This window comes from Amblyomma americanum, chromosome 5 (assembly GCF_052857255.1).
Source record: "Amblyomma americanum isolate KBUSLIRL-KWMA chromosome 5, ASM5285725v1, whole genome shotgun sequence".
In the NCBI taxonomy this organism is placed as follows: domain Eukaryota; kingdom Metazoa; phylum Arthropoda; class Arachnida; order Ixodida; family Ixodidae; genus Amblyomma; species Amblyomma americanum.
In genome coordinates, this window is record NC_135501.1 from 23,801,786 (window position 1) to 23,829,010 (window position 27,225).

Here is a 27,225-nt window from a genome sequence, read left to right on the forward strand (position 1 = left end):
TTTGCCAGTTGTGGCCACCCTATTTCCACAAACTTCTTAATCTCATCCGCCCACCTAACCTTCTGCCACCCCCTGTTACGCTTGCCTTGTCTTGGAATCCACTCCATTACACTTAAGGACCAGCAGTTATTTTGCCTTCGCATTAAATGCCCTGCCCAAGCCGATTTCTTTCCCTTGATTTCGACCAGGATGTCATTGATCCGTATTAATGACTCCCCAGAAAGCAGAGCAAAATATATGGTAAATAAGCGATCTCCCTGTTCCCATTGACATTATTCCTCCAAGAGCAGTTTTCTCAGCTCCAAAGCCCATATGAACTGTGGAAGACGCAGGTGCACATTGGCAGTGTTGACAAACTGCATTTACTCGCGTAATATGCATCCTCGCATAATTTGCGCACCCATAATTTATTTAAATGTTTATAAAAAAAACTTCCATTTGCATATTTTGCGCTACCTGCTGCAGCAGACCACGAGCATGCACGTGGGTGTATGCAAGACAAGCTTGGGAAGATCGGTGCGTCCGCATCACCGTATGTGGCTGTGAATGATATGAGTGTCCAGGGGGTGAATTGTGCACCGTTTACCAGGCTAACTTGCACGGGCGGTTGCTGGTTGGTGACAGTTGCACGTGTGCTAGAATCCAAAACTACTGAACCTTTTGCTATTCGCTTTGCCACTAGTCAACTGGGCTGCAAGTGAGGGTGCCGTTTTATTGCCTGTTACCTACATTTGCCTCTCACCGCTGGCTTCATGACTGTTATATTGTTGCGTGCTTATTACTTTGATGTGCATGCACCATCATTGCATCCCGCGGGGAAATACATACCGTGGGGCTTGGCGGGAAGGGGTATGCGCACTATATTTGGAGTCAACTCTCTTGTTGGCCAGTGAGGGGTGCGAGTTGGGGGGTCAACGTAGAGGCAGCAATATCCAGTATATATTGTGCATTATGAAATTTGTAGAGTTTTTAGGACATGTTCACAAAATTTTTGCATACTTTTTGCACCCCCTTTTTAAAGCCTTAATGCAAAGAAAAAAGTGCGCAAACTATGAGAGGAAATACGATATTCAGTTGGCATACGTTTATATAGCCACATGGTGGACGCTCGGTGCACATTTTCAAGGAGGCTCCTGCAAATCACATCAGCAACACACTAAATGCTGGCTATATTGTCTTCGGTACACATAGCTGCAGGTAAGCCCATTGGCATGCGATAGTTGCAACAGAGATTATGTGCTACTATAATGAAGCAAAAGCTATAAACCAAAAAGTTGCTTGGCTTTGTTATTATTCCGCTGTACATGCCAACGTAACAATGGAGCTTGAAGCAGAGAAGCGTGATGAACGCAATGCCCTCACACAACTTCTCAGCGTGACATGCGGTCAGAGCAAAGGTGCTGGTCACAGCTGCCAATAGTTGTACAACACGGCGCAAGGCATTTTTGATGCAGTGCAGTTGTCACGCTGCCCGTCAGGCTGGCTGTCCAATGGCTCACCGTTCTCGCTCGGCCTTGTTGCGCAAAGTCTTGTCGCTGGACACCTCACGTGCTGTCTCCACAGACACCTTGGCCTGCTTGGTCTTCATCTCTTTGTTTTCCCTGCAGTGGGTGAGTGCAGAATGTTTACACTTCGCACAGCTGCGAGGAATTGCCCTCACAACTCAATCTCACTGCACCAACCTGCATGCTCAAAAACACCTTTCTGTTACATCTGTCTAGGAACCGGCATCTAGAGGGTGCATCACCAATGGCGACTCCATCTGGGAATCAGTGTTTTTCTTTTCAGATTACTAAACACTGGCACGCAGGCTAGTCGTCAGCATTCAACATGAACATGTGTGCAGTAAGTATATCAGCTCCTCATCAAGCCTTTTCCTTACAAACTTCAGACCAGTCCACCAACTCAGGAGATGACAGATAATCACCTCTTTGTAAGCTGCACGCAATATACCCAAGTGCCCTGTCATCTGTCATGTGCTCCACGTCTCATTGTGTACCATTGCGTACTGAAGTGTTATTTGTTCATAACAATTAGACCACCAGAGAAGTTGCCAAGGCCTTTCATATTATCAGGAAATCTAATGGATGCGTCAGCAAACCATCTTTAGTTTTATCTTCAAGAGAAATGGCCATGCTTCACAATGGGTAGCATGTTCGACGGGTACAATATGTGCGTTTGAGTGCCTTTATATTTTTATTTTTGTTTTTAATCGCTCCATCTATGTGTGACTATGCGCGTGTGCACTCGCTTTATGCGTGTATAAACTGACTTGCTTACTTCAAATAAAATCCAGTTGTAAGTTGAGCGTTGCGTTTGTTTCTTCTTGCTCTATATCGTGCTGCCTAGTACTGTAGAAAAAAAGCTCGTTATGGGTTACCAACACGCCCAATCTGCCGTTCTTCTATAGTAGAATGACTTGCCTTTCCAATGTAATGACATATTGTTCAACTTCCGAGGCCTGAATTGGGAACAGGTGGGGACAAGAGTTAATACAGAATACCTAAATAATCTGCGATTCGCTGATGACATTGCCTTGCTGAGTCACTCGGAAGATGCATTGCAAAGCATGATCGATGAGTTAGACGGGCAGAGCAGAGCGCTGGGCCTAAAAAATAACATGCAGAAAACCAAAGTAATGTTCAACAGCCTAGCAAGAGAACAACAGTTCACAATTGGCAGCGAGATGCTGGAAGTGGTAAACGAATAAGTCTACTTGGGGCAGGTAGTGACAGCTGAAATCGGATCACGAAGGAAATAACTAGAAGGATAAGAATAGGGTGGAGCGCATATGGCAGGTTCTCTCAAATCATGAATGGAAGTTTACCAATATCCCTGGTGGTGATGGCTTTCTATGGCACAAGGGCAACTGTGGCCAAAGAGCGCCAAGGCACAAGGTGTTTTCGATTACTCAAGGTGGGGTCAAAGACCCATTTCCGAAGCATTTCACTCTAAAGAAGCCGAGCACCAGGCAGGGGAAAGCTTGTACCCATTGTATTACCGGTGGGTACCCGGCAGTACTGGGAATCGAACCCCGCACCTCCCGCATGCGAGGCGGATGCTCAACCACTTGGCTACCACTGCGGTACACCAATATCCTACAGCTATCCCTACCACTACAGATACAGCTGGTGTACACTTTTCTCTTGAGGGACCAATATCCCTGAAGAGAAAAGTGTACACCAGCTGTATCTTACCGGTACTCACCTACGGGGCATGGAGGCTAACGAAAAGGGTTCTACTTAAGGACAGCGCAGCGAGCCATGGAAAGAAAAATGATAGGTGTAACGTTAAGAGACCGGAAGCGGGCAGAGTGGGTGAGGGAACAAACACGGGTTAATGACATCCTGGTCCAAATCAAGAGGAAGAAATGGGCTTGGGCAGGGCATGTAATGCGAAGGCAAGATAACCGCTGGTCCTTAAGGGTAACGGAGTGGATTCCAAGAGAAAGTAAGCGTAGCAGGGGGCGGCAGAAGGTTAAGTGAGCGGATGAGGTTAAGAAGTTTGCAGGCACAGGGGTGGGCGCAGCTGGCAAAGGACAGGGTTAATTGGAGAGACATGGGAGAGGCCTTTGCCCTGCAGTGGGTGTAGTCAGGCTGATGATGATGATGATGATGATTGTTCAACTTCAATTTCCCAGCCACACTACCACTCCCTCCGATATCTAGTTGCCCTTGTGGCACTTAGAGCCTGCTATACCTGCAAAGTTCAAGCGATAGCACTTCTGCAACCTTTCCCAACTATTCCAACAGACAAGTTCAGCTCATTTTCATTAATCAGGTTTGCAAGTGAATGTGACTCCCCTGCCCCTCAACTAGAAATCAAACGGTCTATGCTAAAGTGGTCCACTGCACTGTTACAGGCTCAAACAGTTCCAGGTGAGCTGATCCCAGGTGAGCAGAATTAGGGTGGGCAATTAGCTGTGTAGCCATTTAGAATTTAGATCGATTCAATGACAGTATAGAAGACAAGACAACCACACTGCTGGTGGGATCCGAACCCACAACCTCCTGGTTGCATGAGTGCCAAAGCATTAGTCCTAAGCATTAGGCTGAAGCATCAGTCTACGGTACAGTACTGTGCACCTTTATTGTGAAAACTTGAAAAATTTTTCCCGCCACAACCGCTGGCTCATTTGTGGTGAAGCTGCGTACAGAGCTTGTGTATTGTGGAAACTTTTGTGTCATAGTAAGTCTGACAATGGTACTTACTTAGTAGGGCCACGCATGATGCAAACTCGTAATTGTCTGCACCGAGATTGATGAACTGAAATCCGTCAGTGCCAGGTTGTCGCAGAAGGGCAGCGGTGGCGCCATCAAAGGATTCGTGCACATTGCAAAGCTTGCCCCGGTGCGTTTCACTTTGTGGTGTTTGCCTCTGCAGACAACAGATGGCATCACCACCGCCCTCTGGCGAAAACTCTGCATTGATGGCTTTTGGTCCATCAATCTCGGCGCAGACGATTATGAGTTTGCATCATGCAAAGTGGAATCAGGTAAGTACCGTTGTCAAACTTACTATGAGACAAAAGTTACAATACGCAATCTCCATGCGCAGTTTCACTCTGAACGAGCCAGCGGTTGAGGCAGGAAAATTTTTAATAGTCTTCATGATAAAAATGCACAATACTGTATAGTGAAATAAACAAACAATACAAAAATTTTAACACAGCATTTCTTTTTCAATGCAAAAATGCAGGTTCTGGCACACCCGCTTTTTGTGACAGCACAACGGCGCCAAGACAATTAAGAGCTCTTCAATAACAATGACAGCACAGGCACTGTCTTGAGACAATATGACTCAGATACCAGTTAAGAGTGGTGAGCACAATTACTTTATGGCCAGCACCTAGCCAGTCACCCTAGCAATAGAAAACAACAGCACTGCCACTGTGATGGCACTGAATGACAACATGTATGGTGCTGAAAGAACTGGCTCAAGATAGGCTTACTAACAAAAAAAAAGGGGGCATATTGTGCATATGTTATCTATAACACACGTACAATAGTCCTCATCTGCAAGTTAGAACAGAGTTTCCTGTGTTGACACAATCTGCATTAATATTTATGCACATTCTTCAAGGCTGGCAATGGACATGATCGATACGACTTCTGCAAAGCCATCTTTACATGAAACCTACTGTACTCAGACCAAAACTGCAAAGCAAATCGGAAAAGTCATGTGTCCAACTGGAATGCTATTAGCATGAAGCCGCTGCCATAACTGTGTCTACATCAATGCACAACACTAGGTGCCCTAATGTGCATGACAAAAGCACAATTGGCAAAGCACATTGTTATGTTTTTTTTTTGCACCCAGCATCCTGCAGGCATATGTGCAAATTTTTTTCCCTCTCAACATGTATGCTACATCCAAGTAAACCCTTCTGCTTGGCCTACCGCTTGGTACTAAGCTACAACTGGGTGCTTCAAGAAAGTAAGCAGTTATCTGCCGGACAATGTCACCACTCCCAAGAAAAATAACATCAGTAAGTAAACACAGTTGCTCCAGTTGTAATGATTCCCTTTAAAGTGGCACTAGTAAAGATGGTTCTGACAAAGAACACTTCCACATGAGCAAAACATGTCATCGTACTAGTTGGCAGGTTTCTTGGAAAGGCTATGAAAATTTGCGGAAACCAGACAACACAGAGAAAGAACACAGGATGAGTGCACTTACACTTGAGCTTGAGCAAAGGAGGCCTGCATCAAGTGGTGTGCATTGCGGTAAACTAGTACAGGCTTGCTTGTTGGCGCATGACATGGCTTATTGTGTGACCTTTGGGCCATGCAGACCACTGGCTGATGGCCCTTTCTTTTTTGCATGTTTGGAAAATTCAGTGCAAGACAAGACGAAAAGCAAGAACATGTGCACGAGCACTGGTGTGTTTTCTTTCTTTCCGTCTAGCTTTGCACTCAATTTTCCAAATATGCATCCACTCCAACTCGCCAAATTCAGCATCCTTGTGCCCTTTTTTTTTTTTTAGTTTCACAGGCCAAACTTTGATACTTTGAAGTTAAGTCACTTGAACACCAACCTCGTATGTTTATTTCTAACTCCTACTATGATATGCTTTTACTACTTTGCTGCTTACTCCTAGTATAATGCTTTCAGAAAAGTCCGGCCCCTATCTATAAAACACCCAGCATGGCAGTGGGGAAGGTAGTGAAAGCACACAAACATGTTATGCTCCCAGGCCTGTGTTAATCATTTTACAGCGACAGCTGTTAAGGGCACATTTCAGAGATTTGCGTCGGTGGCGGCAACAGTGTGTGTGTGTGAACTAGTACTTGTGCCATCAGCAACTCTGCACGTAGAGAGAGCCACTTGATGGCACAGCAAACAGTGCATTCGAACTGCAAACTGCGTTGCTGAATCTTGCAATGCACAGTGTCAATTTTTAGTAGTGGTGCTTTATGAGTCATCCATTAGCTAGAGCACATACAAAATCACGCCGCTCATTTTCATGCTTGAAACTACAGCTGATATCCCAGTACAACTAACATTAAGGTGTCGCTGTCCCTTCCATGCTTAGCGTCTCGCAGAACAATAGCACTTATCTGCCTCTTTCACAGAATTGTTTACATCCATCATGCTTTCACCCTACCTCTTACACAAGTGAGTTGCACACCACATCAACTGCACACTCAACTCAGTTTCAAATGCCTTTCCAGAAGACCCACCGCTTTCAACTCATCAGCCCTGCCCCGTGCAATCATTTATTGGAATAGTTTTCCTGACAACCTTGCGCCTGTCTCTCACCCCGTTATCATCAAACAAACAAACAAAAAAAAGAATCTGGTGTACGTTGACCTATAGTGTTTTCGCTTCGTTCCATTTTTCAGTTGGTTAATTTGTTTACTATTCTACAACGATGTTCAAATAACAATGTTCAATTTACTTCTGTTCTCACCCCAGTTTCTAATGTAACCCCCCCCCCCCCTCCTCCCCCCCCTCCCCCCACATAATACTTCAGTTCAGTTGCAGTCTGTGAGGTGTCTGATTAAATGTAAGGTGACCTTGTGTTGTGGCAAAGTGAGTCTCGACAGATGGCAGTGCTTGCCTCTCAAACTTGGCGTCCAGCTGCTTCATCTGGGCGGCCTGTGCCTTGAGCATGAGCGTGCGCAGCAGTGCCCCCTGCTGGGTGAGCTGCTGCCGCAGCAGCTCCCACTCCTGGCTGCGCTGCGAGGCCAGTAGGGAGGACCACTGGTGCATCTGGTTCACCACCAGTGAGCGCACTGCACAGTCCTCGCTCGGTGCCGTACCCGAGTCATCTGCAGCCACGGCATCCCGGGGCAGGAGCTTCTCCACTGCCAGGCACTGCTGCTTCTGCACCTGTACTCAGCACCCAAAATCAACAGCAGCTGCTGCAAAATGCTGTCGTGGCCTAGTCAGCTGGTTAATGAAATAAAATACAAACCGCACAGAAAGAATTCACACAGAGCACAACAAGGCCCATTGAAAGCATGCAGGCATTGAGACACAATTGATGCAAGCTATTTAATCACCATGCCTGATTTAGCTCCAACAGTAGTGCCCAGAGTGACACAGGCATACTAACGGTAATCTGCTAAGGGCTGATTGGACAGAAGTCAGGAGCCGATTAGCTCAGCAGCCTCTGTTGGTGAAGCTTTCTTCTCCACCCTCCTTGGCTCCATGTAGTCTATGATCAAAATGGCGCCACTTGCAACCACTTGGGCCATGTTCTTTTTAGGGTACCCGTATACACAATGGGCATCCGTAAACTGCGAAAACATAGCAGGAAAGTCTCGTCGAAGAACAGCAAGATCAGACTCTCATGAATGCACACACTGGTAACAGCTCAGCTATGCCCACTGCAAGACTGCCTCATTGATATCATCAGCACTGTCCCGTTTCAGCTGCGTGTACATTTTCCTAATCTCATCAGCACTCCTGGCTCTGCCATACCCTGCCACAATTTTTCCAGCTTGTAATCCGCTCCATTAACCTCAAAGGTACTATCAATGAACTGTGTTCCACGCGACGACCCCTGCCCACATCCACTGCTTCATCTTGATTTTCAGCTAAAAATCATTAAATTGTGTCTGTTCTGTGACTTACTCTGCTCTCCCTTTGTCTCTTAAAGTTACACCTATCATTTTTCTTTCCATAGCTCGCTGCGCTGACCTCAATTTAAGTTGAACCCTTTTCATTCGCCTCCCCAGTTTCTGCTCCAAACGTGAGCAAGACAGAGCTATTAATATTGTCATGTAGTGGCGACGGCAGCCAAGTAGACAGCAAGGAGGGCTTCCAAAAGGAACTGTTTATTGGGCAGGCCTGCGCCCACAAAGAACTGAATGACTCAGCGGCAGTGTAGCAATAAGAGTGCTCCGTGGTCGTCGGACAGTGCTCAGTTTAATGCTAACAATGACTTTCGAGATATGGCTTGCAAAGTAACCACAACAGTCTGGAACAAAGTAGAATCAGTTCCGCCTGTTTGCGAGCATTCGAGATAGAACTGGTTGCATCTTGCATCACAGACAAAATGATAAGGCCACGTGCAATGAGCGTGAGCAAATAAATTTTACAAAACTCTGCGGCACTATATACTTTCCTCTCGGAGGCGTACCGGTAAGCTGCTATATGTGACTTAAGAGCACCTGTCAAATATGCATTTCATTTCATCCTTATTCTTCCATAGTTCACTCTCAAGGCTAAGATTTACGGTCATTAGAGAGTTTTAGTTTCACGTACGTAGAGCTCTTACGGGTGACCAGTGCGCATGCGCAGAACGCAAAGGGTATGCGTGAGTCTCATGTACGTACGTGAGATTCGGATTTTTACATTGCGGTCTTTGCGTTGCTTGCGTACGTAGTGTTGACAAACATGGCGGCGCCCTGCCCGCCGCTTCACAGCGATAACAGCTTCGTCGCTATCTCTCGAAGCAATATCGTGTTCTAAACTGTTGTATTCGCCTTCGATTTGCCCATCATTGCCCTCGCATAAGGTTTCAAGCGACAAATAGCTTTTGTTTTTCAGACAGAAGGGCGATTTTTCAGCTGTTAAGCCTGACGAAGTAGCGTTGGTCGTCGTCATAGCAACGGTCGCGCTATGAATGGCTTGGCTTATAGACTTGTCTTGGATGATTTAGGCTACAACCAGTGTCTGTGTTTCTTAGTAGATGGCACTAGGCATAACGTGCAGCGTGTTTCGCGTACGTGTAACTATAAGGGTTTCAAACCACCTGTGTGCAGGCTGCGTAGACTTCTCACGTTTGCGTACGTGAAACTAAAACACTCTATTATCTGCGCTAGGTAGTTGTATTTCCTTACCACATTCAATACTTCACTTCCCATCATAAAGGGTTGATCCCTTCCCAGACTGCTGGCCATTATTTTCGTTTCCTTTATGTTAACTTTTAGTCCCACCATTCAACTCATTCAGGTCCTCAATCATGCGCTGTGATTTGTTGCCTGAGTTACTTAGCAGGCCAATGTCAGCAAATTGCAGGTTAGCCCTATTTCCCAGCTCTTTTTAATTCAATCCTGAGTAAGCATGCAATGAGAGCAGCAGAGAGATTGCGTCACCTCTCCTGACACCCCTCCTGACTGGTGTCCTATAACTGCAGGAAAAATAAATATATACACTTGCGTGCACGTGTGCACATGCGCGCATGCACGCACACACACACACACAGTATGAGGTATAAACCAGAAATACAAGAAAATCAAACCAGAATGCATCCTTGCATTTACCTAACATGGAAGTGGCTAGGTAATTCCTACTCCTTTTCTTAATACCAGAGAACAGCATTTACATTACATATCACCTTCTATTTTTAATGTTTATGAATTAAATCACTGATTCACTCTCCTCATACTGTAATCTCTACCTCGTGTGCACCACAGTTCAATTTTGAATGTTCCCTAGTCTGTATCCTTATCTGTAGTCTTATGTTATCCTGTGATTGAGTTTTATTCTTCTGTTTAAACTGTGATCCGTGCCCTACTTTTGAAACAACTTTGCATATTTCTTAATTTCATACCATTTGTTTAATAAAAACTTTGTATCGATTTACGGTCATTAGCGTATGAGTGCTTACGTGCGTTATACGTAACCATTTAGCGGCAGGTTACGGTATAAATTGCATGAGCATTTTTAGTTTATCGTATGCCAACCCGAACACAATCATAGCGCAGGCTGCAGTGGCGCCATCTGGTGTTAAAACGTGACAATATTTTGCGACAAATTATTCGCACTTAGCCAATGTTATCCAAATAGTATCAAGTAGATAGCTAGTTACATGGCCAGTTAGGTCGAGCCAGGGCCTAATTTTTTTTAGGTAACTGAACCGAGCAAGGTTTTTAATGATGAAATCTTGAGTTCTTTCGGCCCCTTTTGCATACTGCCGAAACGGCTACATTTCGCAAGGTTATGACTCCCTTGGCGTAAAAGTCAAAATCAAGGCAATCCACAGTCGGCGGTGTGTTGCTAAGAGTTAATAACGGCGGAATCGATACACAGAATCGAAAATTGGGAAAATTTATCCCTCATACGTTCCGCTGTCGGCGACAGGAGGCAAAGCAAATACTATGTGTACCATTTAAAGGCAATGAATATGCCTAAATACCCGATAACCTCAACGAATTCTCTCTGAAGCGGATGACATGGGCACCATCATGCTCACAACGCTATTTTTCCTAGCGTAAGCAAGAGCACGCATGCTAAATTCGAAAAACAGCGTACGCAACGCAAACGTATGTTAAACCTAGATTTGCAATACTGTTTGGCGCATATGCGGTATGAAGGACGCTATTTTATAGAGTTCGCTATGCCTTTGCGTATGTCTGCATACACTTTACTAAAAGTCTCTAATTTCTTCAATTTTCTTCAGCGCACAATTTCCTCGCTTCTGAAAAACAGAGGCTGTGGGCCTGTCAAGCTGTCCAGGAGCAACTTTTTTTTCTTTCCACCACCCTCCCATCTGTAATAAGGTGGTGGCAAAATTAACATCAATATTTCTATTTCAAGCTGAAACCATTCACAAAGCGAAATACTCAACACACCAAACTTGAATTAAGCAATTCAACTTATCGTTATTTTCCCACTGCCATATTTAACCTACCATGGTGGCTCACTGTAGAGGGCGCTCGGCTACTGAGCCAGAGTTCCCGGGTTCGAACCCAATCGCAGTGGCAGCGTTTCGATGGAGGCGAAATGCCAAAAGTGCCCGTGTGCTGTGTGATGTCAGTGCATGTTAAAGATCCCCACCTGAGAATCTTTAACGTATACTGACATCACTCAACACAAGTGCAGGATCCTACTTTGAGGTGCACTGCCATGTTGAAAACTCAACTCCTTCTTTTCTTCTGCTTTCGCTCCTCTCTTCCCTTACAGGGCTGTGGTTCAGGTGACCACTGAGAAGTGAGACAATTACAGCGTCATTTCCTTTCGTACTGATGTAATGAACTAACTTCTTTTTTTTTTCAGAAATGTTGACATCAATTTGGAGTGAGGGTTCATTATGTAAGAAAAAAATTTTTGATTGTGAGCCACAAATCTTCATATACGCCCGCCCGCATGCCTACATGCCCACTTGCAATCATTACGCGAGCAGGTTCCCTAGGTGAGTAAATACGGTAATTAAAAACATGGCTACAAGGCATCGGGAGAAGCAGGTGGAGCTCTTACATGCTGCTTGTCCTTGTGGTGCCTCTTGCGCAGTCCTTCGAGCTCCTTCATCTGCTTACGGCGCAGCTTGATGTAATCCTTCTCTGCCCGCAATGCGTCCACTGTGATGGCTTCCACACGCCACTCCTCTGCAGGTGGAGGATAACAGGCACACCATGGCTCAGAAGAACTTCAAGCCTAGGCCATGCCTCCTTTGGGAATCCTCTCTCAAGCAAAAGTGGCCGGTATTTCAATAGCTGCACTGTGAATGCTCCAGAAAGAACACTTTCCAATATCTGAAGCGCTGTGAAAAACTATGAAGAACTGAACGAACAAGACAACAGGGAGAGCACACTTTTTACAGAGTGCTATATTTGTCCGCGCAAATTCTCCATGACATTTCGAAATAGGCACCATGTCTTTTGATATGTGGTGCCTTTAACATATTCTGTTGGCAAACTAGAGTGCCTCAGCAAACAGAAATAAGCATTCCACATTTTGCAATGCAGAACTCATGAGAAAATGTCTTACTGTGCTTCCATAACACCTAAATATATCCCAATACAAGTGATATCAATATTTTTACCTTTTTCTTGGTGAACTACACTGTAGACTGTTGTCACATACCATTCCAGGTATCTAAATGTGTTGTGCAATATATGACCACACAAAAAATACAAGTGGTGCGCGTGGAAAGCATTTTACAAGATGCTCAACAGTCCCCAGTTTTAAGTATGCATAGCACAACCTCACTGATATGTTCCCGATATATAAGCTCAGAACTACAAGCCATAGAAATGTGCCACTGAGTTACATAGTTTTTTCCATTTGATAGATGATTCCAAGATAATACGGACTCCCGGAAAGTACAAAAATTTCACCAATTTTAATCGTATGATAGGTTTATTGGCCATCTGAACTTCCGCAAACATACCAGCAAGCCCAGCCTGGGAGGCATGTGACATCAGCAGAAAATCAGAAGCAGTCAGCCGCCAGGGCGGCTTTTCTGCAACACATCACTGCAATAGAAGCGAAGTGTTCGAAACTAATGATGTACGAGGGCCGGTTAACGGCGGGATCATGAGGCACAATCTGAAGCACAGCGGCAGTCAACAGCTCCACGAATGGCTTCTCCGCATGCATAAGTGCAATGGGGCGAAGCATCCAAAAAACAGACTTCTTTTATGCGCACAGAAAGACGACACAAAAAGGCAAGGTAGACAGGACGGAGCGCAACTTTCAACTGTTTTATTCCAGAAAAAGTACATGACATTTATACACCAAAAAGAATGGATAGTTATCAGAGCCATTTATTTTCTGGAATAAAACAGTTGAAAGTTGCGCTCCGTCCTGTCTACCTTGCCTTTTTGTGTCGTCTTTCTGTACGCATAAAAGAAGTCTGAGTATGAACCAACTAGCCCCACAACGTATATTACTGGCATCCAAAAAAAAATGACAGTGACAACAAAGGGGTCCTGGCTGCTTCCACCTTTGCCGTCACTGGCCTGGATACATTGCCAAATTATTTTGTGCTAGGGACAAAGCAAATAAAATGTAAGCAGCATAAAAGCTGTTCGGATTTCCTTGTGCTAACAAGCGCTAACCTACCTTTATAGGGAGTGAAAGTGTCAATAAATGCCTTTGCATCAATTCTTGGTCACATTTTTCAAAATCTTGGGTGGTTTTGGTTCATACGTTTGCCTAGATAATATGCTTTCAACCCGCATTTTTTTTAAACATACAAACGGGGTTTTACTGCACTCTGCATACCAACTGCAAAGCGAGGCAGCAAGCGCACCTCTCTTTTCGTCATCCTTCTTTTGCTGGGAGCCCAACTCGGGCCGGTTGACCAGGATATCTGCCTCCTCAATGCCCATGGCACGCATCTGGACGAGCCGTTTCTCCTGGGCCGACAGGAACGCTCGGGGGTCCGACAATGCGTCCATCAGGTCTGCATCGGGACAAAAGGCCACAATCGAGTCCTTGCCTGTGCAGCTGACCGGCTGCCCCTTTGCAACCACTGCACTTTGCCACTTTATGATTTTGTGCCTGAAAAACCCCCTTTCTGTGAAAATACGAGATCCGCAATGTAGGCAGTAACACTTTCGTCACAGCATTCTCAGACAGCACAAATACAGGTTTCACTTTCACCTTTCTCTTCGCTTTGTTATGGTCAGTCTACGATAGCCGCTGTATTGTCTGTCACGATATTTTCCGGGGCGTTAAAAGTAAATTTTAAAACAAGGAGGTACATATCTTAGACATAAGATTGGTTTTAAACCATGATCACATCTGCTGGTCTTTCCAGCAGCACTCACAGAATCCCTTGCTGAGTTATCGTTCAGCTCATTCAAAATTAGTTAAATGTGGAATAGCCGTTGAATGTTTGGGGTCAGGACTTTCAAAATCCTGTGTGCATGGAATGGAAAATAGTTTTTGTCAGCAGGTTCAGAGATTAATATCAGCAGCTTTTCCAGAGGAGACAATTTTGTTTGAAGGCAATAAAATCTCGAAGAAACTTAAGTATTTCAAGAATTGCCATCCATCAGAGTTGTCTGGTATGAAGAGGCATGCGGTTATCCCATACGTTCATCAGTTGTCCCACAGATTAAAGAATGTGGGCACCAGATATGGTATTCCAATGTTGTTTCCAGCCCCGAAAAAACTTGTAAAGTTATGTGCCCTAATCAATGAGAGAGCAAAGGCTAAAAAACAAAAAACTGGTAGTAGAGCCTGCAAGATAAATCGCCAGATTAAGTTCGTGCCATGTACTGAGAAGGTAGTGTATGACGTTGAATTTTCTTGCGGTAAGAGATATACTGAGCAGACCGGAAATTGTGTAAACACCTGTCTACATCAGCATAATACATCGTTAAAGGGTTCCCCGCCATCTAACCTTGCCTTACATTACAGGGAGTGCCCCTTGAATAATATCCCCGATTCCCCCGCTGAGAAATTGTGCACACCTCTTTTCAAAGAAGCCAAAGTTATTTACAGGCATAATGACAAAGAGAAATATGTGAAGCCTACTATATCCATGTGTACGGTGACATGTGCATAAGCACGGCTTCAGTGCTCCTTCATGACTGTGAGATTCAATATCTGGATTCTCATGATTAGAAGTGTTCCGCCCTGTTTGTGTTGGGAGAATGTATTAATACCTGTCATTTTTCAATAAACCTTCAGTTTTTAGTCAGCACTTGTCCTTTTTCTTTCTTGTCTGTCATCGCGGTGCTGTTTTTAGTTCTTCAATTTTCGCCTATTAAAATCATATTCTATGTAGCACACTATGTAGCACAAACACTAGTCACTGAGACCGGCTGGGATGAGTGGTGGTGTTTTTTGCGCTGACTGAAACACCCGTTGCTGTGTTGCCACTGCCAGCCTATGTGAACATGGGAGACCTCCTCATCCCGCCTGATGCCTTGGACAGCTTCATCATATGTCGCTTAGAGACACCTTCACTAGCTTGTTCAGTGCAAGGAGGCACAGGCAAATCTAGTTGACCTCGCGACCCACAGATTTTTCCCTCAGCTCTAGCCTCCACCTTAATAAGATCGCATGTGAGCAGCACACAAAACCAGCTCATAAACCATGTCATGAAGTTTCAATCTATCTCAAGCATTCATTTCACTCATAGTAAAGGCCCTCCTCCCCTTAACTGCCTAGAAGGGAAAAAAAAAGGTGCAAGAAAGTGTGACAAAGAAAGCACCTTGCTACGGTAGTATTTACATGACTGTAAGTCGACCTCCCCACATCACATTTCTGAAAAAAAAAAAAAAAAAAACTTGGAGGTCGTTTACGCTTAGTCTTTAATAATAGAACGCAATAGTACTATCCTGAGGCCTCTGCTTATCGCCACCCGCTATCGGCTGCCACGCGCGGATGCGCCCGTGGGCACATTCCGAAACGAAAATGTATCAGTCACTCGACTACTCTTCCACACTTTCGCCATCGTCCTCACTAGTGCTGCCGTCGTGACCGCTGCTGCGGTCCCACAGCTCGTCGTTCTAACATGGTCTTGCAGCGAAATCCCGGACTTTGCAAACAGCCACATCACGACATTGCGTGGAACAGCTGAAAATTTTGCCTCGCTGCAGCTGCCACATCTGTATCACCGTATCACCCGTTGTGAACGTCGAACTTGCGACCCAGTACGCAGTTCGTTTCTTTGGCGCAAAGAATGACAGCCATCTTGAACGCAGCCGTGAACGAGCGCCGGTCGCTTACCGGACCCGGGGCGCAAATGACAATTGACGAAGCACCACATTAAAAACTTGTGAAACGCGGCCGGCAGTAGTCAAATGCGTAAGAGCCAAAGAGAAACTACGCGTGAGCGGCGTCGGCTCTTTCGTTGGCTACTGACACTCCCTGGCGCCGCTGCAGTTCAGAGTGTGGGTGCCACCGCGATTGGAACAGCGGCCCTTCCATCAACTATTGATGTTCCCTTGAGCGCCGAGTGCGCGGTTGAAAGTAAACAGAAAAAAACTTGCACGACGCCTATTAAAAGTAGAACGCGAGTGCGTTATCGGGCCGCCGCCGTTTATCAGCAGACGAAGTCTGCGACCACATGTGAGGAGTTGGCTGCTGCCGGTTTGCTGCTTATCGACAGCCACCAGTGGTGGCCTAGCGCGGGGTGGGGATGCCGGTTCTGCACGTTGACATAGCAGCTGCTCAAGGCCAGCACCAAGAGCGATGTGATGAAGCCACGCAGCAAAAATGCAGCCACGCGTGCCTGATATCTTGCTTGTCTCACGCCTTTATTTATGGTGCGATGCTTTGGTTTCGATTTTAAGTCGACCACCCCACTTCGGATTTTCAAATTTTGAAAAATAGGTCGACTTACATTCGTGTAAATACGGTATGCTGAAATGCATAGACATGTTTGCTTATTTCACTACGAGTGCCCAAAAGCACTGTCATGTCTGTGATTTAATTTACTTTCCTCAATTACTCATTTGCTTAACTCAGAGTATCTAGATCTAAAATGTAAGGTCATATTCTAATGATCGATCATTTCCGATTCGTGAGATCTCTGTTCACCATGCAAATGCATTCAGCATACATTCTGTTAAAATATACGGCATACGGCTATGTTGTCATTCAAAAATTTCACAAGAAAACTGGGAACATTTGTTGCAATGGTGTTTCAAGTTGTACTCGGGGGGACAATATGATACTACATTTATCACAGCAGAGCTGAATGAGAAAAATATTACAAACTCAAGTGTCACCACCACTATAATATTGTACCTGGGCAAAACCATAAATGCTCACTCAGGCTGACTCACTAAAGTTTGTTGCTCAGCCTATGGGCTCACTCAAACTCTGACTCACGCAGGCCCAGGTTTATTTGGACTCATGATCTCAAACTTATTTAGGCTCACAACTCAATTGGACTCGCACCACATGACGACTCATCCGGGGTCAGTCATTCGTTGCAACTCACGGCTCACTTCGAATCACAACCCATCTGGACTCACTCACTCATTTCGACTCATAACTGATGACTGGTCTCGTAACTAATTTGGGCTCACTGGTACTCTCCTACGGGGCAGAAACATGGAGGCTAACAAAAAGGGTTCAGCTAAAGTTAAGGACAGCGCAGCGAGCCATGGAAAGAAAAATGATAGGTGTAACGTTAAGTGACCGGAAGCGGGCAGAGTGGGTGAGGGAGCAAACACGGGTTAATGACATCCCAGTCGAAATCAAGAAGAAATGGGCTTGGGCAGGGCATGTACTGCGAAAGCAAGATAACCACTGGTCCTTAAGGGTGACGGAGTGGATTCCAAGTGAAGGCAAGCGTAGCAGGGGGCGGCAGAAGGTTAGGTGAGCGGATGAGATTAAGGAGTTTGCGGGCATACGGTGGGCGCAGCTGGCAAAGAAGAGGGCTAACTGGAGAGACGGGAGAGGCCTTTGCTCTGCAGTGGGCGTAGTCAGGCTGATGATGATGATGACTCGTTTCGGCTCAAGATACACATGAGCTCACTGAAGCGCCCAAGTGGCACACTCCCGAGTTGGCCAAGACACACGACAAAGGACCTCCTACCCCCTCACACAGCGACGTAGCGGAACTCGGTCAAAGCTTCTGACACATCCCCACATGGCTCATTACCGCACCTGCACACATTCAAGCAAGCAAAGAAGATGGGACAAAACGACCTCTTCCTCATTTCTGTGAAATCTTCTATTTCGGTCACACACTTCATGTGACCCAGCTACCTTGCCCTCAAGCGTCCTTGGCTGTGGCAGTAAACCTTTCCTCCACTCCACTGTCAGCAAAGGAGGAAAAAAGAAAGAAAAAAACTAAGCATGCACTGTGGTCGCAAGAACACAGACCATGATCTCAGCCTGAGCGCAGACTCACGACCCAGATCATGATCTGCATGAGAGTCCATACTCAGATCATGATCTGAATGTAAGCCTGAGTGAGTAGAGTCATGGGTAAGAATGCTGACCTATGTATAATCTATGTACATGTCGCTGTCTTTTTACTTGGGGCAGTTTACTTGCAACAGAGTCATATGCACTCAAAAATGGCTGAAGTGCATTGCTTAACGGAATAATGGCGCAGATCAAGTGACAGGACAGCAGGAGAGCACAAACACACACAAGCGCCAACTTACAGCTTTACTGTTTGGCTGCCAATACGCCGAATTTATACCAAGCAACACGCCCAAACTGTGAACAATAATCAGTGACGCACATGGACGCGATGTGCGAAGCGGCAAATCATGACATCGCACAAGGCAAGCAACATGACGAGTGCACTAAGCTCTACCGCAGCACGTGGAACATCCCTGTCTCAGATGACTAACTGGAAAAAAACAAGAGGTAAAAGACGGGACGACCCAAGCTAAAACCTAAACTAATCACGAACATATCACCGAAGAAAAAATTATGACGGAAGGCCACGTCACAAAACCAGGGAAATGACAAAGGAGGACTAAAAGGGCTAAAACCATGAGAATGAACCCTGAAACGTCAACAGAACATGGCAAAGACTCAGTGTAAAACAAGACGCATAAAACAAAACTACAAAGCCAACAAAAACACGGCTAAATTCGATGAAAGTGAATGACAAGGAACCTGGTATAAAAGCGTAAAAAACACACTAAGCATGCTGACACGACCTCAGGACCCCGTATGGCGAGAAAAGGACAACAAAATCAAAGCCCTTCAATTAGGTCTGCCACCTCCAAAGTGCTCTCGTTCAGTGAGGAAGGTTAATTCTTTTTTCGTTAGGCAGATTGATGCCGTGCTGATACAAGTCTTCTCAGCTCGCGCTATTTCTTGCGCTTCTACAATTTCATGGGTGAGCTGATCTTTGTGCTTATAAATAACAGAGCATTTCTTCAGTAGCGCCCTGCACTTGCAGGACCTGCAGTGTTCGGCTAAATGGCCTTCAATTGCCAATTGACATAACTTCCTGCGATGTTCCTGCGATGCAGCGAAGTGCATTGACTTCATATAGACACGACAAAGGCTGGAGGAAATGGTCACAAACTGGGCTTTTGCCAGTGGCACCACTGTTGCATCTAAAAAAAAAAAAGGTGTGTGGTGCCCCCACCGCTCACCACAACTAAATCTAGACACCATACACCATCTCAGTGAGCAGCTGAGAAGTCGGGAGAAGGCAGCTGGGCTTGTCACCAGCGCTGCCACTCACTTACCGCAAGTGACAGCAATGTTCATTTAGCGCTCAGGACAGTGTCTGTAATGCTTTGCTGCTAATGCGAGACACATTTAGGGACAAGTCTGCCTCCAAAATATTTGAGTGGGGAATAAAGAACGGTACACATAATTGCAGTGCAGCACCATGCACCTGATTTCAACTCCACACACTCTGAACTTGTGTGCTAAAAGTTGGGTTGCAGCAGTAAGTACACGTTATCAGGAGAAGCAATGCAAATCTGACGCAAACAAGACAGCGTGAAATATCTGCCTTACAGTTTCAGTCAGCAGCAATGGCATAAAGAACAGAACCGCACCTCCCAAGCCATCAGGAACATAGATCTTGAGCTCGATGCAGATGAACAGCATGGCCAACGACATGGGAAAGTTGCCCTCTGTCCGCAGGGACACATGCCGATAACCTTAGGGGGGGGAAGGAGAAGAAAGAGAACAGTGACAGCGAAACCAGACCCAAGACATCCATCACCACAGGAACATCAAACTAAGAAGTTATAAGGCACTCGGCATACACTGGGGGCCCTTCATTTTGGTGAGGTATGTATGCAGGGTTTAATGTGCCAAACCTGCACATGGGCAGACAAAGATGCCATAGTGCAGGCTGCAGTTCAACAGCCCGAAGGTCTTTGATGTGCACTGACAGCAGATAGCACATGGAAGTTATTGCAATTCATCTTCATCAAAATGTGGCTGCTACAGATGAGATTTGATACCACATCCTTGGGCCCAACAGCTGAATGCCATGGCCACAAAGCCAGCACAGTGGGTGAAAAGCCTGCTTTTACTCGATTCTTGCGCCCCGATCAGATTTGTAAAAAATCGGGTTGAATCTGATTTCCAGCAAAAAAATTCACCTCCAATAAAATGTAAATCTTCGAGAAACGATAGTGCTACACAGAGGCAGACATATTGCCCCTGTCTTGCAGAATGATGTACGTTAGGCGGAACGGACAGCATATCAGTGCGTGGCTAAAAGAGAAAGCAAATCCTGTCGAAAATGGCGATTCTTTTTGAAGCTAAGCTGTCCACTGTAGCATATGTCACAAGCACCGTTGTGTTCTGTTATTTTGCCAAACAACTTCCACCACTGTGACCAAGTAACGTGGTTTGGTTGGTCCTGGGGGTTTAGCATCCCAAAGTGACTGAAGCCATGAGGGATGCCCTAATGAAGGGCTTCGGAAATTTCGCCCACATGGGGTTCTTTAACGTGCACTGACATCGCAGACTACACGGGCCTTTAGAGCTTCGCCTCCATCAAAATTCAACCACTGCGACAGGGATACCAAGTAACGTGGGAGATAGCATTAGTGTTTCACATCATAGAATCTTGTGTGAGTGATCTATCCATCAACCTGTCTGCGAAAGAAATATATATTTTTCTGGAACGTAAAGCAAGATTTGCATAACAGCATTCCTGCCAGAAGCATGAACGTGTCATGTGACTAAACTGGGCTGCACTTTTGTTTACGTTTCTTTTGCTCACAAATGTGTGCATGTATATATTGAGGCCTTCTGAATAAAAATGCTAGTTGCCACTTACGCTTTCTCCTGCTGCCTTCTATGTGTCCTACCGTTTCTCGAAAATGAATGCTTGCCAACTTGCTAAATTTTTTGCCTTGTTACAAGAAAATGCAGTTTGCCACAATGCAAAGCTTGCGGCACCACAAGAAAACTAGTCGGGCCCTGGTACTTATTCTAAAGCAGTGTTTCCAAGTCCACTACTGATGGCTTTGGTCTATTTTAACTCTCGTTATTACTGGTGTGCCTTAATCTGAGCACAGGTTTGAAAAGTTCAAATTCAGAAGCAAAAGGTGAGAACATAGTGATTGGGCATCTTACTGCCGTCATTTTATCAAGCTCCAAGTACTTTAGTACCATCTTGCCTCCAGAGCTGCAATGTTGCATAAACGGTTTTGCAGAGCATAAACTAAAGCAAACCAGTCCTGCACAAACATGGAACTGCTGCATTTTGGCATATGGTATTGTACTATGGCGCGCAGTATGACTTGCAACACTCCGGAGCATACCGCAGAGCGCTGAGGGGAGAGTTCACAGCAAAGCATGGCGAAGGTTTGGCCATTCCAGATATGTGCATTGCCGCGGAGCTCCCCCTTCTCCTCCTCCCTTCCCCTCGGAAAGGATAATGCTTCAGCGCACTTTAGCGCGCTTGGCATGTTCAATGCGGCCTGCTACTCTCTTATCAGTCAATTGCTAAAGAGATATTACTTTGTGCAATAAGCAGACAAAATGAAATGCGCGCTTTGCTAACCCTATGTGGAGCTTTATACACAATTGTGTTCAAATTTGAACTCCGAGCTTTGCTGGCGAGACATCCGGTTCCTTATCATACAAAACGTGTGCTGCCTTTCATATTACTTTATTTTTTTCATTATGAGGAAATGAAACGAGTGTTCACAAAGACATTAATGCGGTCGCAGGCTATCGTGACAAGTGAAATCGTTTTGAACATGCCAAGAGTGCTGATCAGTGCACCCGGTTATCGCTTCAATGAACAATCTACTTCGTGAGATAGGAGAAGGATAGGGGAGAGCTCATGGGCAACTGCGCGTCTCTGGATTGGCAAAACCCTCGCTGCCTGGTTGTGGGCTTGGCCGCCAGGACACTGCGCAGGCGGTGGTACGTTGCAAGTCATACTGCGCGTGATAGCACATGACCAGGGTGTCTACCAAGTTGACGTTTCCAAGTTCCCTGAGGTTTCCAGGTTTTCCCTGAGTGCATTTGTAAAATTCCCTGAGTGACACAGTACTTTGTTTTATGCGAAAACTAGCTGACATAAAGCCGCCTGATGGTATCACTCTCCAGCAAGCATGTTAAAAAATAAAAATGATTTAGTCCTATTTGAATAATAAGGATTACTGTTTATTTCATTTAATAAAAAGGGGAGAGATTAGCAAAATGCATAACAAATCGAATATCTTTGAAAAAATGCTAAAACAAACTGCGAATCTAATTGAACATTTTGAAATACGAGCCAAAAGGAAGATGCATGCGGAAACAAATATTTTTAAATGTGAGATATTTCTATTTACTGATAGTAAGCACAATGGTGTGGGACTTGAACTTTAGCGCACAAGTGCGATTCACTCTCAGCAAGTCTATTCAGATGAACTGCAGATTATAGAAACCTTAGTTTGTAGAGTGAAAGAGCTATGAAGTGAAAAACTTCATAGGGTAAATGTTGCTTCCGGTTATGCGTGCGTATTCAGCGCGACGGGCAGGCACACATTTGAATAAGTTGTACAGAGCACGAAGAAATTCCACAAGTTGCCAACCTGTTGCCGCATGTCCGGTTTTGAAAGCACCGTTCACAACATGAAGGCCACAGCTACCAACTTTGAGAATATGATGGTCGTCGCTGGATTCACAAAGTTCTTGTTTGATATCACGGAGAAATTTTATGTTTACATTTGGCCCATCCATTGAGATCTGAAGAATTTTTGATCGGGAGAGTCCATCTGTGGAAGATTTAATGCGGACACCAATTCTTTTGCCCACGTGCGCCCCAGAAAGCATGACGTCATGTAGCGATTTTTCACACTCTGCTCTGCATCCGGCCAAAAGCGAACCAACTCGTCAATTTGCTCTTTTTGTGCAACTTTGTTTAACGATTCGTCAAACGCCACGATGAGGTGGGAGGATTGGCTTACTTCTGACATGAGGTTCTCCTTGAAGGAAAGTGCGAGACCATAGACAATAGTATATCATACCTTGTCTTTGTCGAGCTACATTTTCTTGGCTGTAGCTGATGATGGGAACATCAAAGGGAACAGAGAACCCAATGCCGCGGCAGCACGGACTGATGTTTGTGTCATAAAAGCATTGAGGCACGGAACCACATCTCTTCAGCATTTATGACCTCTAAGTCACGCTGATAGATATCCTTTCATTAAAGCTGCGAACTGGGCGAGTTGGTATTGATTCATATTTGAACAGCGCAATAAAACAACGGGACACAACGAAGAAAGGGCACCACAAGCGCTGACTCGCAACTAGATTTTTAATTCACATCAAAGCATCTTAAATACTAAGAACGCCAAACACAAACAAGAGGGAAAACCAAAAGAAAACGACACAAAGCTGCTAATCATGCCCACAACGGTGACAATCAGCACGAGCGCGAGACTACACATCTTGGCCGGATAAGAACATCATCTCTTTATCAGTTAGTGTGACAGAAGGATCACTAATGCAGCTATCAGGTTCCAAGCGGATGTGAAAATCCTCCAAAATTTCCCGCGTTAGGCTGTCATTATGTTTTCCTTTGAAGACTGTGTTAGACAACCTTAGATATCCTTTGCTGTACGATCGGGCTGGACGTCCGTCACAGTAGTTAAAGTACTTGAAGAATGCGCAGAAACTGACGACACTGGCCTGGCATTGGTCACAACGGTGGTCGGCAGTGTCAAAAATGAGGCTACAGAGGGTGTCCCGGCATTGGTCACAACAGTTGCTGGCGTGTCAAAAATGAGGCTACAGAGGGTGCCTCGGCTAAGATAATGGCCAGTCAGTGCTTCTTACTTTCAGCGTGACTTGTCACCGCTCTTCTTCCCATGTTGCTCAGCGAAAACTGCTTTCTGCACAGCGCACGGTACGCTGCGTTCGGGTTACTTTCGATGGGCCAAATCCAGGCTGCAAGCTCACAATGTTTCACATTCGTCCAGTCCTGGACAAATGTGCACTTGAAGGCTGTCATGCTTGACACGTCGCACACAGCTTGCCTGCGGCACCACAGCAGTCAATAAAACTAAGTCGGTTCAAAACAGCACAGCTAAGTACGGACAGAATTCGTTGCTTTGCTACCGTCGGCAAATCTTGAAAAGCCGCAAAACTATTTCCCTTCCTGACAAAGCTGCGCCACCTGCATCAAGTGCGTGCACCCCCTGTGGCAGAAATGGACGCTTCCATCAAGGAGATGCGCAGGGAGGAAGAGTTCATTTGAGACCATCGCAAGTTCTCACTAGGTCTTGGTTCTCACATCGTTTTCTGCCGCCTTGTTGGAGCCGTCCACTCGGAAACACAGAAAAACAAGGGGAGGCCGCTGGCCGTTGAACAGCGCACGTGTGAACCGCAGGAAGCGCTCGCTCTGCCGTCGGCCACAGTGCCGGGGAAGCGCGGGAAATTGTCCGCTTTCGATGTACTACGCTTCAAAATTGGAAGCGCCGCTGGCGCCGCAAAGCTTTTTGCCGTCTTGCTGGGATGCTCCACTCGACAGCACAACGTTGAAGGCCAGCGGTCGCTGAGGAGGGGACGCGTAACGCCGCACTGGACAATCTGTGCAATGCCAATCCGCATTGCTTACACGAGGAGCATTATTGTGTTTTTAGTTCCTTTTATGTAGAACTGCAGCTAATTTTCCCTGGTATAAGCACAAATCCCCCGAGTTTTCCCTGAGTTTTTCCAGATTGTCCAAATTCCCTGAGGATTCCCGGTTTTCATGGTTCTCCCGGTTGGTAGACACCCTGATGACAAATGCAGCCGTACAGAACAGAGCAACAGAAAAGAAAATCCAGAATTTGACACATCAATGGCCCCGTACAAAAGTGAATCAGCCTTTCTGAATTCTGTTTTGTAGGGTATGATGACGGTTGCACGTTTTCCCACGCCTGTTGTATGAGCACCTTTCAACACATGGGCCGGCTTGTCTTACATTAAGAGGTGAAGGCTTCTGAATAAATCCACTGTTAGTTGTGCTCATTGCCCTGTTCTCCTGTGTCCAGTGGTTTCTTGCACAAATTTTCATGGCATTACTAGATACAAACCATCTAGCCCGACAACAACTCTTGGAAAAAAAGAATACAAACAGGGCACATGTTCTGGGAAAGGAGAAGGTGCTATGCCAACATTGGGCTAGTGCTAAGAAAGCCCAACTTGTTTTTAAACTGTCCTCGTAAGAGCGAAAGGCAGCATAAGCCCACCTGCTTGGAGGCCATCCATGGGGAGGATCCTCTGGCCCAGCATTTTGCCATTCTCATCATACACAGCTATCCGGATCACAGCCAGATCAGGAAGAACAACCTGCACACCAATGCACATTTACACCAACAGAGGATGAAAGCAAGCAAACGGGGAAGCTCCGAATAACCACTCTCTCACACAGTGGAGAATGCAACTCACACTCCACCACAAAGCACACAAGGCATGCGGGGCAAAGCGCACTCCAGCTCTGCAGTCACATGAGCACTTCCAATCCTGATCAAGTCCAACCCCAACTGATGTTCTGAGTGCACTCAACATGCCACATGTGGAATACCTGAGCAATTCGTTTCCACATGTAACCGTGTATTCCTATTTAAAGATTTCTTTCGTAACCACATGTTGCCAGAAGCTCCTGTAGTAAACATAATTTTGCTTTGTGAGCCTACTAATTCGAGCCCTGAGTAATTTGTTTCCAGATATGTCCTATTTGTAACAAGAAATTTGTGCTGTTTTGACCTGTACTTGAGTGTCAGCCACTGTTTGCCCAAAGAGGGGCGTGACTTCGCCAGCCAGTTCTCTACCTTTTGTCCTGCCATACAAGACAACAGCTCTGAATTACAGTCTCGAATAAATACAAATACAGTAGAAACCCGCTATAGAAAACTCAGATAGAGTACAGTGAAACTGCGGTCCCATTTCACCTCCCAGACGACCGCACATTTTTTTTTCGGTTATAGTAAAGGTTAAAAAAAAACTGCTATAGTAAAGTGCTTCTGACCACGGCAACGTACCTCCCGCGGAATAATGACAACGCGGCACGCGCCAGGCCGACATTCGAAGTTAAATGCATTCCAAAGATGATAAAATGGTGCCCTTTGAGATAGCTTCACCACCATGCTCCAAAGCTGTGAGGAGAAGCAAACTTCTTAACGTCCTTGGGGTCGTGAGGCTAAGCGCACGACGCGCACGGAAAAAAGAAAAATGTAAAGTTGACTATGAACGCAGAAAGCTGGAGGCGCGGGTTGCTGAGAAAAGAGAGACAATAAAAATGCAGTGAACAGTAAAGAACAGAAGAAAAGGGTGAACATTCGCAGCATGGCAGCGCGACACACGGGGAAGCGGCGGCATAAAAACGGAGGCGTGAGTGGTACCGCTGCGCCTCGACTGTGTCGGGCATTTAGCAATATTGCTTCTTAAGCGATGCTGAGGCTGTGAAAAGTGATGCACTGTTCGCGCAAAGCTTTTGTTTTCAGATGAAATCAAACTCGCGCCATATTTGTAGCAGCACTGTATTTGTGCAAATGCGGTACTTCCTCAAGACAAACAAAATTGAAAATGTGATAACATGAAATGTGGTAATTAAAAAATAAATAATTATCACATAAAGGGACACTAAGAGCCGGATGGAAGGCATTTGTAAGTGTTTCTTTTATAAACCTGTCTTTATAGCACTGTCCTTAGTAAGTAGCAAATTAATTACCAGAGAGCACCCTTAGAGCCATACCATCGCCAACAACTGATATAGTGAAGACCGTAAGTAAAGATTTTTGCTTGTCCAAGTCACTTTACTATAGAAGGGTTCTACGGTAAAAATATCTTACCACTCGGTCTCGTCAGTGAGTTGCTGTGCTCAATACCAGAAAGTGTTACATACATACACAGTTTTAGGAATGGTGACAAACAACTGCATTCATAATCAACCCTTATTATCATAAATATTGTGGGCATGAAGCAGCTATGGCAGATTCCATCACCAACAAAATGCCACACTGCCGGCCTGTGCATTGTGGTCGCAAAAGTGTTGCACATTTTTATAAACAAAGCTGTACTGTACAGAGTAAAAAGTTATTTAAAAATTTCTTTACCTTTTACAAAGTACCCTTTTGAGTGTTGCATTTTTAGTTTGCTTTTGACTGCTTCCTGAGCACATGACTAGCAACTCTCAGTCAGGCTCAAAAGGCTTGA

At 45.4% G+C, this 27,225-nt stretch overlaps 1 protein-coding gene across 1 annotated transcript in view; it reads right to left on the reverse strand.

Annotated features, from left to right (window-relative positions):
• Positions 1-27,225, reverse strand: part of norpA (no receptor potential A) — a 151,063-nt gene that overhangs the window by 13,558 nt on the left and 110,280 nt on the right. The window contains exons 23-28 of the mRNA XM_077664649.1: positions 25,260-25,359; positions 19,623-19,727; positions 13,430-13,582; positions 11,653-11,780; positions 7,064-7,335; positions 1,500-1,601 (exon numbers count right to left, since the gene is read on the reverse strand). Coding sequence (XP_077520775.1) covers positions 1,500-1,601; positions 7,064-7,335; positions 11,653-11,780; positions 13,430-13,582; positions 19,623-19,727; positions 25,260-25,359 — 860 coding nt within the window. The remainder of the gene's footprint in view (positions 1-1,499; positions 1,602-7,063; positions 7,336-11,652; positions 11,781-13,429; positions 13,583-19,622; positions 19,728-25,259; positions 25,360-27,225) is intronic.